This window comes from Coregonus lavaretus (genome assembly GCF_964263955.1).
Source record: "Coregonus lavaretus genome assembly, chromosome: 28".
NCBI classification, from domain to species: Eukaryota; Metazoa; Chordata; class Actinopteri; order Salmoniformes; family Salmonidae; genus Coregonus; species Coregonus lavaretus.
The window spans coordinates 16,988,292-17,007,568 of record NC_140015.1 but is presented as its reverse complement, the minus strand read 5'-3'; the positions used below and the strand labels follow the sequence as shown (position 1 = coordinate 17,007,568).

Below are 19,277 nucleotides of genomic sequence, written 5' to 3'. Positions count from 1 at the left end.
AACAGTTTCCTTCTCCAATTAAGCAACGCTTCCCCTAAACATTCCTTGCATAAAGCAACTGTAAAGATCCATCCCAACCCCATCTTTCAAAACATCCCATTTATCATTCCTCAGGCTGCAAAAAAAAACATCCCTTTGACGTCCTTATGACTAATACCCGTCAATTATCAATGTTCTCTTTAGCATTCTCTCTCTGCTCTGCTCTCTCTGAATAGCCTAAGTGAGTGAGAGGCCAGCTCATGTTTTCCATATTGAGTGGCAGTGTGTCAGGGCTGTGTTGACCTGGATGAGGCTGGTACTGGGGGAGAGGTTAGAGGTTGGCCTTGTTCTCAGGCCTGTTCTGTTCCCAGGCCCTGGTTCTGTTCCAGGAGGGATCCAGGGGGCCAGTGTTCCGGCCCAGTTCCCCCAGCGTGGGAGAACATAATGTGGGAGCTTGGGTACGGTGGTCAGCCCCTAATACCTCTATTGCTTCCAGATTGCCTTCAAATGACTGTTGGGGTTGTTGTTTACACACACACGTGCAGAGACACGGTCACAAGAATGTGCATGCACGCACGTACGCACACACACACGCACGCATGCACACTAAAGCAATAATTTAACTGTCCACAAGTATGAATTACATTTAAGTCATTTAGCAGACGCTCTTATCCAGAGCGACTTACAGTTAGTGAATACATATTTTTTTATACTGGCCCCCCATGGGAATCAAACCCACAACCCTGGCGTTGCAAACGCCATGCTCTATCAACTGAGCTACATCCCTGCCGGCCATTCCCTCCCCTACCCTGGACGACGCTGGGCCAATTGTGCACCGCCCATGAGTCTCCCGGTCACGGCCGGCTCTGACAGAGCCTGGATTCGAACCTGGATCTCTAGTGGCACAGTTAGCACTGCAATGCAGTGCCTTAGACCACTGCGCCACTCAGGAGACAGAATGTATTGCCTGGGCACTCTGTGGGCTGTTTGTGTGTTTTTACCACGCCTTACGCTCAGATATAGTCCAGCCCAGTGTTTATGTGTGAACAACAGCTGACCCTGTCTGTCTGTTTTAGTAATTGTATTATTGCCGTAAGTAATCAGGCCTCTTTAGAAAACATTCAGAGCTTTGGTGTTGGCTTGGCTTGACGTTGGGTTGTTGTGTTATCAAGCGTATCTTAAAAGGGCGGTTTTGATATTGATTTAGAAATCTCATGGATAGCTTGAGAGATTGGAAAGGCTGCATTAATTAGTCAAGGTCTCTGTCTTAGATGCATTTCTTCCTTTCTAATGGTTTATGTCTGATTGTATTCAGATGTTTTGACATCTGTTGCCCTGCAGGCTAGTAAGGAGCTAAGAATTGCTCCTTGTTTACTGTAGTGAGGTGAGTTGTAGTCATATTCAGTGCAGTATGTGTTGTTGTTGTTACTGTTGTTGTTGTTAGGGGTTCAAGCAGCGAAGCTGGTAAAACTCTATTGTATTTCTTCTATACTGGATTCTTCCCCCAAAGAAAATAACATGCAAATTCCTGTGAGATGGTAAGGCCTAGGAGGGCACAACTTGGCATGATGGTGAAGGCCCATGGGTCACACCCTCTCATGCAATCCCATGCCAATTGGCCACATGGTGGAACTATAGCAAGTCATTGAAAATAATAAGGCCTTGATTGGCTGCTATGAAAGGGAAAGGGGAAAGGGGATACCACAACTGAATGTATTCAACTAAAATGTATCTTCCGCATTTAACCTAATCCTTCTGAATCAATACCAGCTAACTACCACCACAGTGCAGGCCTGGGCACCATAAAGCAAGCCCCCACTTCCAACCACTCTAGCCCTATGTTAGTCAATGGAGCAGCTGTATTGGCTGAAACGTTGGTATCAAAGATCCATTACATTGTTTACAGAGTATCCAATAGTACTAGCCTGCTGGAGATACTTCTTTCTTCTTTCTTCAGTGGAGCTGAGCCAGCCTGTGTGTCGCTATGGGAACTAGACAGTACTGTGTGACTGTGACCTGACGCTGTTTGTTGGTTTTTGTCATCAGCACCTCCTCACACCCAGACTGTGGTCTAACTCATCCACACACAAATTCTCCTCAGATGTTTGCAGCCACTGTAATGTGCTGATGGTTGGATACGGATGACTCCGTGTCTAGAGATGTGCTCTGTGGCTCTGGCTCTGTACTGTAATGCTGTACATCTGCTGTGTAGGGAGAAAGTAGTCACGAAGCTGACCAGCCGGCCGGCGCCAGCTAGGGGGAGCGGGGAGGGATACAGTACCAAAGGTGGAACAGGGCCTTTGATCTTTGGCTGAGAATCTCTCTCTCTCTCACTCTCTCTCTCTCTCTCTCTCTCTCTCTCTCTCTCTCTCTCTCTCTCTCTCTCTCTCTCTCTCTCACTCTCTGAAAAGGTGTGGTAGAATTTGATGTTGATTGGGCTTTTCATCTCTGGGGCATTAACTGTAACCTAGTAGTTTATGTTGGCTAAATACTGGCCTGAGATCTGTGCTCGGTGAGATGAAGCACTAATAAAAAGTACTTGGTAATGAGTTGGTGCCATTGAAAGAGCTGGGTGCTAGTGTGTGTGGACTCAGTGGGACCAGGGGGAGACGGGGGGAGACGGGGGGGGGGGGGGGTGATTGGGGAGAGCTCCTAATTGAGGAGAGCTGTCTGTCTGTGTGTTTATGTGTACACACGCTCTGGCCCTCTGGGGCAGGCTGGGGACGTAAAGGGGCTTTTGAAAGAGTGTGAGGGAAGTATTTCACTGTTATGTGTACACAACTCTCTGCTAGAAGCCTGGGAACAGATGGGCTCTGGGAGCAGCAGTCACAGTAGTGTTGGCCATTTTATACACACAGGACATTCACATTGCTCATGTGAAATGGCTTCAGCTCTATTGAACACATTCTCTTAGAGGTCTAGCAACATCCTACAAAGCATTCGATTTCCCAGACATTTTCAGCCTGGTCCTCCGAGGCCATCGCAGTGCTTCTCATAGACTGCAATGTCAGAGTGATGTGCTGATCCTGTCTGTCCTTGTATGTTTGTCTGTGAGGTTAACATGATGCTTTTATGTCTTTCTGTATGCTTGTCTACCTGCCTTTCTGGGGTGTGTGTGTGTGTTTTATAGGGAGAGATCCAGCAGTTGTTGATTCTGGAGGACGCCCAGGCTGCGGCTGACTACTGCCTGCACTACATCCCTGACTGTGACTCTCCACTGTCCTACAATAGACAGGCCCAGGACCCTGAGCAGGTCAGTACTCCAGCCACCAGGGGCAGACACCCTCTGACATACACACATACCCATACAGTACACACACACACACACACACACACACACACACACACACACACACACACACACACACACACACACACACACTATTCCAATCCCCCTTCATCTGTCTTGTTTTATTATCAGTGATTCATCCACCCAAAATATCCTCCTTCAAACTGTAACAGTATTTATTTATTTCTCTCTCTCTTCTCTCATATATGTATGAAATGAAATAATCTGTCATACAGCAGTTGATGATGTTGGTTTCTGGCTGCTAGCAAAGAAACCAGGGTGGAATTCCATCTGTAGTTAGTGAACAGAGACACTGTAGATGCTAACATGACACACAACCTTACAACCTCAGTAAAACTTCAATTGAACACAAAGACAAGGATTGCATTCCACACCTTCTATAAAAGCCAGATGGTCCCTGATCATAATTTGATTATGGAACAGAAAGTGTATTTGTCTGGACTGCTTTAGAGTTGAACTCACATAGCGATATTTCCAGTTTGAGTTCTATCTATGTTGGCTCAGTCTGGGCTCAAGATTTCAGAGATACAGTTTCATGTTGAGGCTTTTTGCAGGTCCTGACTACACAGTACAGTGCTGGCTGCTACAGCTGCTTTCTCAGAAGCCCCTTGTTTCAGCCAACAGATAAAACGATGAACAAGCAGCATGCATATCAATAGAGCGGTGTCTGCCAGAGACCTGCACAACCCCGCCTTCTGTAGCCCAGCCCAGCCAATCCCAGCCTTGGCCATGTACTGCATCACATGATTTATCACTACCCAGTCTTCTCGGCCTAGGGGCCCGGAACACACCACTAATACACAGGGAGGCCAGGCCAGAGAAGAATTAGACATCAGTCAGTCCATCAGTCAGCATCAGAAGAAGCTCCTCTCCCTGTCTTTGATAGTGAGCCAGCAGCAGAGCGGTGCATCTCTCCCTGGGCTGTGTTGAGCTGCTTCAGCCTGAACAAACACAGCCAGGAGCCTCGTAAATCTCACAGGATATCACCACTCTGGCTCTTCCCCTCTTCACCAGGCTTGGGCAATGGGATCAACCTGGGAGAGATTACTTATATTATGATGTATGTGTGTGTTTATGTTTGAGAAAAGTGTTTTGGAGAGAGGAAAAGTAAGAAATATTGATTCATGCGGCCAGCAGGGAGATACTGTCAGGGTCTGTGAGAACAGTGTTCTGTGTGTAGCCTCCTATGCCCGGCTGTGTGTCTCTGTCTGTGTCTGGGTGTGTCCAATTCCTGGCGGTGCTCCTGGGACTGTCCATCAGTGCCTTATCAGACGTAGAGCGTGTTGGCTGTTCTAGATCTACAGCTGAGAAACCCGCTCTGTGTCCAAGACGTTGTTAGCATCACTCACTCTACTGACCCACTTTCTATCCTCCTCACACTGACCCTGTTTACAAACCATCACAATCTCCTCATCAACCTATTTTACAGACCAGACCTTCAACAACGTTCTCATTCAAAGGTCGTCAATAATAGTGACAGATATCCTTATGGATATGAGTTAAAAAAGGACATAAATGACATTTATGTTTACATATTTTAACAGCCCAACAGGGTCATAAACACACTGACCCCTGACCTCATGAGAAAGTATGTCCTCTCTGTTGACAGGCCAGTGGTAAACAGTGATAAATAAACAGTAGTTTCATTCACGACTACTCTGTGTGTGTGGTGTGTGTGTGGTGTGTGTGTGTGTGTGTGTGTGAGTTTGCTGGACGAGTGGGTCTTGAACTGTGTCTGACCCTACTGGATGTGTGCATAGGCGCAGCGGTCTAAGGCATTGCATCTCAGTGCTTGAGGCGTCACTACAGACCACCTGGTTCAATTCCAGGCTGTATCACAACCAGCCGTGATTGGGAGTCCCATAGGGCGGGGCACAATTGGCCCAGCGTCGTCCGGGTTTGGCCGGTGTAGGCTGTCATTGTAAATAAGAATTTGTTCTTAACTGACTTGCCTAGTTAAATAAAGGTAAAATAAAAATAAAATAAAATGTTATGTTTCAGGTATTTCACCATGTTGTTGTTTCTCTTGTTCGTGCCCCACCTCCTCCCTTGCCCCCTCCCCCTTTCATAAAAGACCCCTCAACTTAAACCTGATCCCATGATGCAAAGCGATGATCCCATGATACAAAGCGACGAGCCAGAGGAGCCAATGAAACGCTCCAAAAAAGACAGGAAAGGCAAAAAGGACAAAAAGAAGCGTGACAAGAAAGGGAGGGGCAAGAAGGAGTCTAGGAAGAAGAGAAAAGAAGGAGAGGCGGGTCCAGAGGAGGAGGGTTTCCTCCAGGTGTCCACAGTTTGGCCTAAAAACCAATCCCAAGAAACCTACTATCCCACTGAAAAGCCCTCTACGATGGAACTGTTCACTCCTGAAGCTGTCACCCCAACTGAAGCCTCTGACCAGACCACCATGATCCCAGAGAGGCCCACACACAGGCCTAACTCTGACATTGAGGACCCCTCCGTGGTGCCCAGTGCACTGCCTGAGTCAAAGGTCACTGAGGAGGTAGACTGAAAAGTTATGATGTAGCTCCCCTCCCCCTCCATCCCATCCCTAACAGAGCACTGACCCACTCTCCCAGAATGCTTCATCTACACCCTCTGTCAACCTGCTCCTCTCCTCACTGTGACCACTAACCTAACCAGCACTACCTTAATCACCTCCTCCCCTTCCAGGACTCCCAATGGAACACGGAGAATCCCTGCATCCCTCTAGTTCTAGATTAAGTAGAGTATATAGACAATCTAGAATTTAGACTGTGTTCTACACTATGTTATAACACATAGACAACTGTGACTCAATTGTCTCAATAGTTGTTTATGGGTTGCAAGACATTTATATGAATCTAGTTGTGTGGATAACACTAGTTCTGTCTTTTGTAGTACCTGTAGTTTAACATACATATCTGAGTAAGTGGTATGTATGAGGTGTTGTGTGTTGTAGTTTTGCTGTGATATCTATTTGACCTGAGAGTTTATGTCCTTACCCAAACCCAGTCCAAGCCTTTTATTTTAAAGCTATACATGTATCCAAAACAGTATGCCTCCTGTGTTGTATTCCATCTTTCTAAATTTGTTCTGTCAGCAAATACTGTATGTAGGTCAAAGAAAGTCCCCATGATAGAAGTCTCTAAAGCTTATCTTTTGCTACTTTTGCTACTTTGCTAAATTTGCTGATTTTCATACTCTCGCTGTAATGGCTGTCACAATCCATGTCATGCTTCCATCACTACCTGGTTGTGAAATATTCCATCAGCATAGGATGATTAATAACACACTGAGGCTTGCTACATGTATAACCTGCCTATTCCCATAACCGACACCTGTGCTGCTAACTAGCTTAGCAAACTGTACGCTATGATAGACTGTGTAAAATGGAGGCGCTGGGCAAACTCAGAGGACTGGGCAGACAGACAGACCATAATGTTGCCCAGTGTCTCCATGGTTTCTGTTACCATGGCTCTGACCTTAAACCCTCTGGCCTTGTGCAGGAGGAGAGGCCGGACAAAAAGCCCCAGATGGAGGAGTTCGACGAAAACTTCTATGGCGAGCTGTATGATGACCTCGAAGTCTCCATGGTAACAATGGGTCCCAATATCAGCGGGTACGAGGTCAGTTGAATTTAGATTTTGATATACTGTGTGTTCATACGGTGAAGCTCATGTTCTGTAGCAGCTCAGTTATTAATGTGGTCATTGGATCATGTGATTTACTGTCATGTTGAATGGACTCGTAGATTGTAGAGTACGAGGACATAAGTAACGAGACAGAGAACCAGGAGTATGAAGAGTATGAGACCTACGAGGACGGATATGGCTTTGCAGAGAGAGAGGGGGCTGATACCTGGGATGGAGAGGTAGGCCTCACCAATCATACAGTTAAAGTGTATTCACTCAGAGACTTCTGAGACTCCTGTACCTGACCTACAACTACTGTACACACAGTAGGTAATCAATCACCTAACATGTCTGTTCATATGTCTGTCTGTCTGTCTGTCTGTGTCTGTCTGTGCCTCAGGCCAGTGTCAGAGCACTGAAAGGAGAGAAGGGGGAGCCTGCCATCGTTGAACCGGTGAGCTTGAGTATTCAGACAGAATTTCGCTCATGTAAATCAATTTTAGGCCCTTAATATTTTATTTTAGGAGTCGTTGTTTTGTCATGTAATCTTTATGACTCTATAAAGACTATATGGAGTATTTCTGTCTTTATGTTGAATAATCTCTGGTATATACTGTATGTGTTTATATGCCATTGCCATATCTGTATGATGTTGTGCAGGGTACACTGGTGGAGGGACCAGTCGGCCCCCCAGGACCAGAGGTAAGACCCCTGCTCCCAGGCATTACCACTACATCATATTACATTGATATTACATTGATACTACATTCATACTACATAATAGTACATCATAACTATCACTCCACTTTACTGCCCATATTGATACTATGGACCAATGCTGATTGACTGTGTGTTTATTCTCCAGGGTCTTCCAGGCGGACCAGGACCAATGGGCCCCCGAGGACCCAGTGGAGACCCAGGTGATTTGGTGAGTATCCTCCCCCGTGGAGTATTGACCCGTAGTGGACTGTCCTCAGGGACAGTATGACCATAGTCAGGGTCCACAGGGACTGTGCTCTGGGTTTGACCATGACCACAGATTGACCACAGCCTACACAAACAGGTCAGGGATGCTGTGACCTCACTGTGGTCTTGACTGTAACCTTACTGGGCTTAAGGGAGTAAAGGACTGGTGATGACTCATGTGTGGGTTTGACCTAATTCACTCTGTTGAAATGTGTGTGTGTGTGTGTATGTGTGTGTCTGTGTGCGTGCCTTTGTGTGTTTGTGTTCCCTCCCTGAACACAGATTCATTCCCACAGACACAAACCAACAGATGCTCAGTCGTCTCTAGTGATCTAAAGGATTTTTAACGATGTTGTTGTAGGAGAAAAACATAGAGGTCTTCTAACTCAGTTTCACCTTAAATCAAACACATCAAATCAGATCATCAAACAAGCTTTTCTTCTTTTAAAGCAGATCTGAAACAAATGTAAAAACAGTGTTCCATAATCCTGCCTGTCTACAGTATTTCATCTTCATAATTGTTTATGCCTTGCAGTATACAACAGTATTCTCAGTGTGACAGATACTATAATAATGTTCCTATTGAGACAAATGCCTTCGTCTCTGCTGCAGAGAGTCTAGGTGATTGACAGTTTGGGATTAGCTCATACCTCTAATTCTTTATGAGGTGCTTAATGGTACATTAGGCTTTCGATAGGGGCATCAAGCAGAAAATCTTCTACCACCCCCCCCCCCCTCTCTAGAGACAAGCTAATTGATATGAACCTGAGAGTGAGTAACATGCCCTCTGGAAATGAAGCAGAGGTTGTTTTAACAGAGATTGGATTGTAGGGCTCATTCTTGTCTGTTTAGCGTTATGTACACACTGGAACACTCCCACTTACAGGCCTATACTGTACATACTTGTGTTGTTCACTGTATACACACTCATACAGTCATGATTAAAATCCTCCCTCTCTCTCTCCCTCTGTCTCTCAGGGTCCTCCAGGGCGTCCTGGTTTAGCTGGGGTTGATGGGATACCTGGTCCTCCAGGAACCATGCTGATGTTACCAGTAAGAATGAGATAAAACTCTCTTTATTTAAACTTCCCTCATCTGAACACACACTCATGTTCAGTTCCCATTGACTATAGCTGAATCCCAAATCCCTCCCTTCCCCTCTGCCCTCAATTTGCGCGTTCACGTGCGCCTCCCCCATTTGCACAAGTGTCCCAAAGCTGAGGGAGTGAAAATGATCGAGGATGTAGGGGCTAATTAGACCCTCAGATAGACACTTCGACCGAACCAGCAAGGCTGCAGGCTTCAGAGCGAAGTACTATCCTGACTAACCTGATTACTGTTATACTATACCTGTACATCATTCAAGTCCGGAGTGTGTCCCGAAGTTGATGGGTTTACTGATCCCATCATCACTCTCTGGAAGTCACCCTCAGAGTTTCGTCAGCAACACGTGAAAACGGAGAGCCCTCCTAGTGAGTTGGTAGGGTTGGGGGGTTGGTTTGGGATTCATCTTACAGTATGTGATGCTGTCCTGAGGCAGGGCAGTAACAGCTCTGAGCCACTAGGTGGAGCTGTGAGATTGAATGCTGATGAGGCCAGGTGAAATCTACATTGTGTATTCAAATAAAATCAAATCACACGCACGTTTAGCATATGTTATAGCGGGTGTAGCAAAATACTTGTGCTTCTAGCTCCGACAGTGCAGTAATATCTAACAAGTAATATCGAACAATTTCACAACATATACCCAATACACACAAAAATAGTAAGGAATGGAATTTAAGAATATATACATATATGGACAAGCAATGACAGAGCGGCATGGACTAAGATACAGTACAATATTATAGAATAGAATACAGTATATACATATGAGATGAGTAGTGCAAGATATGTAAACATTATTAAAGTGACTAGTGTTCCATTTCTTAAAGTGGCCAGTGATTTCAACAGGCAGCAGCAGCCTCTAATGTGCTGGTGATGGCTATTTAACAGTCTGATGGCCTTGAGATATAAGCTGTTTTTCATTCTCTCTGTCCCAGCTTTGATGCACCTGTACTGACCTCGCCTTCTGGATGATAGCGGGGTGAACAGGCAGTGACTCGGGTGGTTGATGTCCTGTATGTGTCTTGGAGGGCGGGTAGTTTGCCCCCGGTAATGCGTTCGGCAGACCGCACCATCCTCTGGAGAGCCCTGCGGTTGCGGGCGGTGCAGTTGCCGTACCAGGCGGCGATACAGCCCGACAGGATGCTCTCAATTGTGCATCTGTAAAAGTTTGTGAGGGTTTTAGGTGCCAAGCCAAATTTCTTCAGCCTCCTGAGGTTGAAGAGGCTCTGTTGCGCCTTCTTCACCACACTGTCTGCGTGGGTGGACCATTTCAGTTTGTCGGTGATGTGTACGCCAAGGAACTTGAAGCTTTCCACCTTCTCCACTGCGGTCCTGTCGATGTGGATAGGAGGGTGCACCCTCTGCTGTTTCCTGAAGTCCACGATCATCTCCTTTGTTTTGTTGACGTTGAGTGAGAGGTTATTTTCCTGGCGCCACACTCCCAGAGCCCTCACCTCCTCCCTGTAGGCGGTCTCGTCATTGTTGGTAATCAAGCCTACTACTGTTGTGTCGTCTGCAAACTTTATGATTGCGTTGGAGGCGTGCTTGGCCACGCAGTCATGGGTGAACAGGGAGTACCGGAGGGGGCTGAGCATGCACCCTTGTGGGGCCCCAGTGTTGAGGATCAGCGAAGTGGAGATGTTGTTTCCTACCTTCACCACCTGGGGGCGGCCCGTCAGGAAGTCCAGGACCCAGTTGCATAGGGCGGGGTTCAGACCCAGGGCCTCAAGCTTAATGATGAGCTTGGAGGGTACTATGGTGTTGAATGCTGAGCTATAGTCAATGAACAGCATTCTTACATATGTATTCCTCTTGTCCAGATGGGATAGGGCAGTGTGCAGTGTGATGGCGATTGCATCGTCTGTGGATCTATTGGGGCGGTAAGCAAATTGAAGTGGGTCTAGGGTGACAGGTAAGGTAGAGGTGATATGATCCTTGACTAGTCTCTCAAAGCACTTCATGATGACAGAGAGAGGGGAGAGAAGGACTTATACTGCATGTATTTAGGTTTATCACTCTACTCCTTTCTCTTGTAGTTCCAACATGGTGGTGATTCTCAGAAGGGGCCTGTGGTGTCAGCCCAGGAGGCTCAGGCTCAGGCCATCCTGCAGCAGACCAAGGTAACGTCCACCTGGCCACTACTACTGTAACCTGTAGCATCATTACTCCTTTTACATTAGAAATGAGCCTTGACTTATCTAACGTTGTTGTTCTTACCCTTGTTTATTCCAGATGTCGTTGAAGGGACCTCCAGGTCCACTGGGTCTTACAGGGCGACCAGGCCCACTGGTAGGATACCCACCTAGCTTGAACCATAAGCCACAACCTTAACTTCTACCTTTATCCTCTATCTACACTATATTCTCCTGTCTACAGTCCACCACAACCACATTAACCAAAGCCCATTTTGTCTCCATGCACATACAAACAATCAGCAATCTGATCATCACTACTGTGACTTAACAGGCTATTCTTTATATTTCCTTGTTTGGTGTGACTGTCTTTCCTCTCTGTGTTTAGGGTCTTACTGGTTCCTCTGGACTTAAAGGTGACGCTGGAGAACATGGCCCAAGGGTAAGAGGATATTCTATTTTGACTTGCTACCACAGAGCAGTCAAGGTCCATTTAGATTTTGATGTATCCTACTGGTCTCACTCTCTCACTGTCCCTCTCTGTTTCTCCCCCCCCCTCTCTCTTCATCTCTCTCCTCCTCCTCCTACTCCTCCTCCTCCCCCTCTCTCTGTCTATTCTCTCTCCTCCTCCTCCTCCTCCTCCTCCCCCTCTCTCTGTCTATTCTCTCTCTCTCCTCCTCCCCCTCTCTCTCCATCTATTCTTTTTTTCTCTCTCTCTCCTCCTCCCCCTCTCTCTCCGTCTATTCTTTCTCAGGGTCCCCGTGGTGTTCCAGGCCCTCCAGGACTCAACGGGAAGTTAGGAAAGAGGGTGAGACTTCTTAGTGAGCTATGTGATACTGTCATCATGCTCCAGAAACCAAACTGTGGACTGTAACTCTATACAGATGTTCTGAACTGTTGTTGTACTCCTTGATCAGATACAACCAACTGTTACAGTTTTTCTCGATTGCTAAGACACATTTCTTGAAAGCTGCTCTCCTTTTCTCTTAACTGTGAACACAAAACCCAATTTTCAAGCTACGTTCACAAAACCTCAGACTCTTCTTGCAAAACCAAACTTTCACCTCAAAACAGTTCAATCTGTGCTCAAAACGGTTACCTATGTTGTCAAATCGTGCCCCGAGTCAATCAAAATTAAAAACACTACTGAACAGTCACTAAACACTACGTAGAAAAATAGAAAACACAATGCTCAGGACATGAAGCTGGAGAAATAAATGTTTATTGTTCACTGTAGGCTAAATGCATGTTGCAAAACAAAAAAAAACTGTGCATTTAGCACTTGTACAAAAAGACAAAACAGAAATCTTGTGCATTTACATGTAGCACTTGTAAAAACAAACAGAAATCTTATGCGTTTGCCACTTGTGTACAGTAAGCCCATGTAAAAATAAAGTACAAAAATATACAAATAAGTGCATTACTCAGCCACAGCATTATGTCTCCGTACTGGGTCAGGCCACAGGACTTCATCCACATCACAGGCCACATTTTGTCTGGCCAGGCAACGGGGGAAAAAACCCCTGGCATGCCGTATCCAGGCTTGGCATGCCTCCACACCTATGTCACCACAGGCAAGTCCCATGGCTTGCAGGAGATTTACCCTGGTGTAAGGTTGGCGTTCATATACCTTCCACCGCCATGAGGAGAAGAATTCCTCAATGGGGTTTAGGAAAGGGGAGTACGGTGGAAGGCAAAGATTGATAAAACCTTGGTTCATATTGTACCACTCTCTAATCTGGAGGGCTCTGTGAAAACTCACATTGTCCCAAACAACAACATAGATGGGATGCTCATCCTGCTGCCCTAACAAAGCATCTCGCATGTGATTGAGGAAAATGAGGAGCTGGTGAGTGTTGTAGGGCCCCAGGTTGGCATGATGGTGGACAACCCCATGATTGCTGATGGCAGCACATAATGTGACATTGCCACCACGCTGCCCAGGAACACCAACAATGGCCCGATGGCCAATCACATTACGGCCTCTCCTTCTCCTTTTGGTGAGATTAAACCCAGCTTCATCCATGTAGATGTATTGATGGGGTCTTTCCATTGCATCCAGTTGAAAAACCCTCTGTAGAAATAGATATAGTTTTGTAAGTGATACGGAAAAAGTGATTTAGGCCACTACAGTAAATCACTACTTAGAGTAATCAACATTGAATGTGTCTGGATATATGCCAACCTGTACATACTGGAATCTTTGCTCTTTGACTCTGTCTGAGTTGCGATCAAAGGGCACTCTGTATAGCTGTTTCATGCGCAGTCTGTTGCGCTTGAGGACACGATCAACAGTAGAGAGGCTGACACTGTTGATACCCTCAAAATGTAAATGGTCCTCAATGATCTTCTGCTGAATTTCGCTCAGTTTAATGGCATTGTTCTCACGAACCATATCAACAATTAGGGTCTCTTGGTGTGGGGAGAACATACCTGTCCTCCCACCCCCATGTGGCAGTCTTTCAATTCTACAAAAAGAGAACATGGAGTTACAAAAAATATACATGGAATACTAGGCCTACAAACAGTTAGACCAACCCTCCATTACAATACTACAGTACATTGGTACAGTGATGTACTGAAACATATATTTACTTACAGTATACTGTGGTACAGTATATAGTATGTCATACAGTAATTGCTGTCAACATTTACATACTGTACTATAATGTCAAAAAAAGGTAATTACCTGTTCTCTTCTCTAAATCTTCGGATTATGGTGGACACAGTGAATCTACTGATGTTTGGTTGTACCCTTTGTCCAGCCTCCCTCATGCTCATACCATGGACAAGAACATGGTCAATCACAGTAGCTCTGATTTCATCAGATATTACTGTTCTTTGTCTTCGCTGACCACCTCGACCACCTCGACCTCCTCTCACACGAACTCTTCCTCTCAGATTTCTATCCATTGTAGGGCCTCACAAACCAGTGCTCTCTGAACTGGCTTACTGTATATGTTCCCTCACATCATTAGCCACAAGTGTGATCAATTTTGAGTTGTTGTGTTCAAGTGGTGACACCTGTGCTCTAATTGTGTTTGACTTTTGTCACCTGTGCTCACCATTATGCAGCACGGGTGCATCACAATGAAAATGTGTTGGCAAGTTATGTCTAAACAGGTGAAAAGTGCTTATGGTTTTGCCAAAAGAGTGATTGATTCAATCAGTGGGTTCAGGCAACTGAGCATTTGGTTCAGACAATAGGGTTTAGTGTTTTAGCAATTGAGAAAAACTGTAATACAACAAATATTTTCTCTCTCTCTCACCTTACCTGTCCCTTCATTGACAGTAGTGTCAGTGGTAGTGTGTGTGTTATGAGTGTTTGGGTGACCTGTATCCCTGGCAGATGGCTGTTTAACTCTGTATGTGTGTCCTCTCCTAGGGCCGGGCTGGAACGGATGGAGGTCGCGGAGCACCGGGGGAGACAGGGGGGAAAGTAAGCTCCCTAAAATCACAATTCATCACAGTGCAGTTGGTGAAAATCGAAGTAAATTGTGTTAAGGCAGAACCTCCGCTACTCAAGTTTGTTTGTGTGTTGTGTACTGTACCTGCACAGTGGATCGTTTGTTTTGGAATGAACTGTACTATTGGTGTGTCTGGCAGTTCATCTGACTGATCCAATTTAGTGTATGTTCTTGTGCGAGTTAGCAACATAATCGTGATCGAATGAATGGTTCCACAATAATTGTCAAATGAAGTCTTAATTTTCACTTGCTAAATAACCCTAGAGCTAGCAGAGGATCTGAGACTAAGTTTATTAGACATATTAACCACGCCAGCGATTCAATAGTTTACAGCTGCAGGAAGGGCTTGGTAAATAAATGACGCTACCCTGATAGTCTCTGACAGGACAGCAGTGTCTTTATCTGTCAGAACATGGTTCCAGAACAGGACAGAACAGCTAATACTCTGGGCTCCCAGTCCCAGCCAGAGACACCACACACACACACACACACACACACACACACACACACACACACTGTTCCCAGTCAGAGCTAATAACACACTGCCAGATGGGAGAGTCCACAGGGACGGCGTCTCGATCTTTTGTGTGTCTCCATCTCATGCACTTGGGTCTATTTATCCTCAGGGGGACAGAGGCTTTGACGGACTGCCAGGTCTCCCAGGAAACAAGGGCCACAGAGTGAGTGAGGACTAGCAACCCAAGTCTCTACTGTCTGTCTTTCTTTCCTCCTGAGACTGTGTGCATGTTTAACATTTATGTGTGGGAAGAATTTGTGACTGCTGATGTGTTTAATGGCATTGAACATCAAGTCTACATACGCCTTACACAGTATATAATGTATTTTCTCCTAGGGGGAGAGAGGGAAGCCTGGACCACATGGGCCTGATGGAGAGCCAGGAGAAAAGGTGAGGACAAAAAGTAACCATTAATGTACTCCAGGACCCTGCTGAGTAACCACACCCAACATCCCCTTCAGCAAAGTCCAGAAAACATGGACCCCATGGGCAGCCATAGAATTTGAATTCCATTTCTATGTGTGCTGCATGTTGAAACCAGAGCCACCTACTGTTCTGTATAATATACGTACATACAGTACCAGTCCAAAGTTTGGACACACCTACTCATTCAAGGGTTTTTCTTTATTTGTATTATTTTCTACATTGTAGAATAATAATGAAGACATCACAACTATGAAATAACACATATGGAATCATGTAGTAATCAAAAAAGTGTTAAACAAATTTCTTCAAATAGCCACCCTTTGCCTTGATGACAGCTTTCTTGGCATTCTCTCAACCAGCTTCACCCGGAATGCTTTTCCAACAGCCTTGAAGGAGTTCCCACATATGCTGAGCACTTGTTGGCTGCTTTTCCTTCACTCTGCTGTCTGACTCATCCCAAACCATCTCAATTGGGTTGAGGTCGGGGGATTGTGGAGGCCAGGTCATCTGATGCAGCACTCCATCACTCTCCTTCTAAAATAGCCCTTACACAGCCTGGAGGTGTTTTGGGTCATTTTCCTGTTGAAAAACAAATAATAGTCCCACTAAGCCCAAACCAGATGGGATGGCGTATCGCTGCAGAATGCTGTGGTAGACATGCTGGTTAAGTGTGCCTTGAATTCTAAATAAATCACAGACAGTGTCACCAGCAAAGCACCCCCACACCATCATACCACCTCCTCAATGCTTTACTGTGGGAACTACACATGCGGAGATCATCCGTTCACCCACATCGCGTCTAATGTCCGTTGCTCGTGTTTCTTGGCCCAAGCAGGTCTCTTCTTATTATTGGTGTCCTTTAGTAGTGGTTTCTTTGCAGCAATTCGACCATGAAGGCCTGATTCACACAGTCCCCTCTGAACAGTTGATGTTGAGATGTGTCTGTGACTTGAACTCTGTGAAGCATTTATTTGGGCTGCAATTTCTGAGGCTGGTAACTCTATTGAACTTATCCTCTGCAGCAGAGGTAACTCTGGGTCTTCCATTCCTGTGGCGGTCCTCATGAGAGCCAGTTTCATCATAGCACTTGATGGGTTTTGTGACTGCACTTTCAAAGTTCTTGAAATGTTCCGTATTGACTGACCTTCATGTCTTAAAGTAATGATGGACTGTCGTTTCTCTTTGCTTATTTGAGCTGTTCTTGCCATAATATGGACTTGGTCTTTTACCAAATAGGGCTATCGTCTGTATACCACCCCCCCCCCCCCCACCTTGTCACAACACAACTGATTGGATCAAATGCATTAAGAAGGAAAGAAATTGCACAACTTAACTTTTAAGAAGGCACACCTGTTAATTGAAATGCAATCCAGGTGACTACCTCATGAAGCTGGTTGAGAGAATGCCAAGAGTGTGCAAAGCTGTCATCAAGGCAAAGGGTGGCTATTTCAAGAATCTAAAATATATTTTGATTTATTTAACACTTTTTTGGTTACTACATGATTCCATATGTGTTATTTCATAGTTTCGATGTCTTCACTATTATTCTACAACATAAAAAATAGTAAAAAGAAAGAAAAACCCTTAAATGAGTAGGTGTGTCCAAACTTTTGACTGGTAGTGTACATATTATACGAAAAAGTATGAAAATGTATGCACTCACTACTGTAAGTCGCTCTGGATAAGAGCGTCTGCTATATGACAACATTTTCCATGAGGCAAGGTAAAAGTGAAGGACACAATTACCATGATCGGTAGAGGAAATTCTCCTACGATAGTTGAGCAACGCACACAGATCAAAGCACTCACCTTTGAGATAAAATAGAAAAACCTAGAATTTTTAATACATCTCTGTCGTTCTGGCTTTAGTTCACTCAGACAACAACAAGCAATGCAAATATCAATGATTAAAATCCAGACAGGATTATAAATGAAGTATGTTTCAGACTATTTTTAGGCTACTGAAGATGAATTCTGGTCAGGACAAGGCATGTTAGTTATGTGAAAGGGGGGATATATAGAGGATGCGTGTAATGTATGATGTAGACATATGTCAGTCAACTGATTTCTTTAATAGGACAGAGAGGCACATGAAGATAGGATAATATTCTCTCTCTGTTGACTCTTTCTCTTGTGTCATTTTTTAGGGTTTAGATGGACCCTTAGGGCCGAGTGGACAGCCCGGTGAACCTGTGAGTAACCACGTCCAAATGCAGCATCGGCACATTCTACACACACACATTTCTCCACCCCACAGGCGGCTCTATGTGCGCAGTGTGCCCAGGCTGATTGTCTACGATTCACACTCCATCTTTATCCCAGCAGGTGAGGATGAGGTCCAGTGGGGCTCTGCCTCTCTAAATGGATCACCCAGCACACAAAGAAATAGAGGGCTGTAATAGACATGTTAGGAGGGGTGTGTTCTGGCTCACACACATCACACTGAATGGGGATCTACCGATCGTCTACCGATCATTCAGCGCACTGTTGAGGCCGTCTGAGTCAGAATCACGCAAGATTCTACATGTAAAATCGGTTTGCACTCGGTTCGCAAGTACTCTCCGCAGGCAACCACTATTGGTGGTTCGAGCCCTTAAACTACAGAGACTCAGGGAAATAGAGGAGCTGGGGGTTTGGATGAGAGAGAGAGGGGAAGAGAGGAGGAAGTGGGAGGGAGTGAGGGAGAGAGGGAGGGAGGTGTGAGATAGAAATTCAGTGGGTGGTGAATGAGATAAGAGCAAGAGAGAGAGAGGGAAAGGGAGAGAGAGATAGAAGAGATTAAATCCTGGCCTGAATGATTATATTTCCATATCAATCACTTCAAGGGAGATCACAGATGTGGCTTTGGAACAGGTGGCTTGGCTGGTGTACAAAGAGTGATGCTGACAAAAACAACACACACAGAAACACCCCCCAACCCGCTTCATCTCTCCTCACAGACAGACACTCACTCTCACACAAATACACACTTGCCCATATGCGCACAGGCTCATTAACTCGCTCTTCCTCAGACACACTGACACACTCACACATACACATACACACACACTCAAACATACTTATAATATCTCTCAAACACGCACACACTAATGCATGATGAGCACACACACACACACACACACACAGACACAAACACACACACACAGACATACACACATACAGTGCATTCAGAAAGTATTCAGACCCCTTTGACTTTTTCCACATTTTGTTACGTTACCTTATTCTAAAATTGATTAAATAGTTTTTTCCCTCATCAATCTACACACAATACCCCATAATGACAAAGTAAAAACAGCTTTTTTGAAATTTTTGCAAATGTATAATACAAAAAAAAACGGAAATGTAACATTTACATAAGTATTCAGACCCTTTACTCAGTACTTTGTTGAAGCACCTTTGGCAGTGATTACAGCCTCGAGTCTTCTTGGGTATGATGCTACAAGATTGGCACACCTGTATTTGGGGAGTTTCTCCCATTCTTCTCTGCAGTACCTCTCAAGCTCTGTCAGGTTGGATGGGGAGCATTGTGCACAGCTATTTTCAGGTCTCTCCAGAGATGTTCGATCGGGTTCAAGTCTGGGCTCTGGCTAGGCCACTCAAGGACATTCAGAGACTTGTCCCGAAGCCACTCCTGTGTTGTCTTGGCTGTGTGCTTAGGGTCATTGTCCTGTTGGAAGATGAACCTTCACCCCAGTCTGAGGTCCTGAGTGCTCTGGAGCTGGTTTTCCTCAAGGATCTCTCTGTACTTGGCTCCGTTCA

The 19,277-nt window shown here is 45.3% G+C and overlaps 1 protein-coding gene across 1 annotated transcript in view; it reads left to right on the top strand.

The window, feature by feature from the left end:
* The window catches only part of LOC311103898 (uncharacterized protein), a 72,069-nt gene that overhangs the window by 20,618 nt on the left and 32,174 nt on the right, over positions 1 to 19,277 (top strand). The window contains exons 5-20 of the mRNA XM_084145527.1: positions 3,110 to 3,232; positions 5,364 to 5,792; positions 6,778 to 6,897; positions 7,023 to 7,142; positions 7,304 to 7,357; positions 7,564 to 7,605; positions 7,769 to 7,831; positions 8,848 to 8,922; positions 11,013 to 11,096; positions 11,209 to 11,265; positions 11,497 to 11,550; positions 11,863 to 11,916; positions 14,494 to 14,547; positions 15,202 to 15,255; positions 15,429 to 15,482; positions 17,666 to 17,710. Coding sequence (XP_084001653.1) covers positions 3,110 to 3,232; positions 5,364 to 5,792; positions 6,778 to 6,897; positions 7,023 to 7,142; positions 7,304 to 7,357; positions 7,564 to 7,605; positions 7,769 to 7,831; positions 8,848 to 8,922; positions 11,013 to 11,096; positions 11,209 to 11,265; positions 11,497 to 11,550; positions 11,863 to 11,916; positions 14,494 to 14,547; positions 15,202 to 15,255; positions 15,429 to 15,482; positions 17,666 to 17,710 — 1,482 coding nt within the window. The remainder of the gene's footprint in view (positions 1 to 3,109; positions 3,233 to 5,363; positions 5,793 to 6,777; positions 6,898 to 7,022; positions 7,143 to 7,303; positions 7,358 to 7,563; positions 7,606 to 7,768; positions 7,832 to 8,847; positions 8,923 to 11,012; positions 11,097 to 11,208; positions 11,266 to 11,496; positions 11,551 to 11,862; positions 11,917 to 14,493; positions 14,548 to 15,201; positions 15,256 to 15,428; positions 15,483 to 17,665; positions 17,711 to 19,277) is intronic.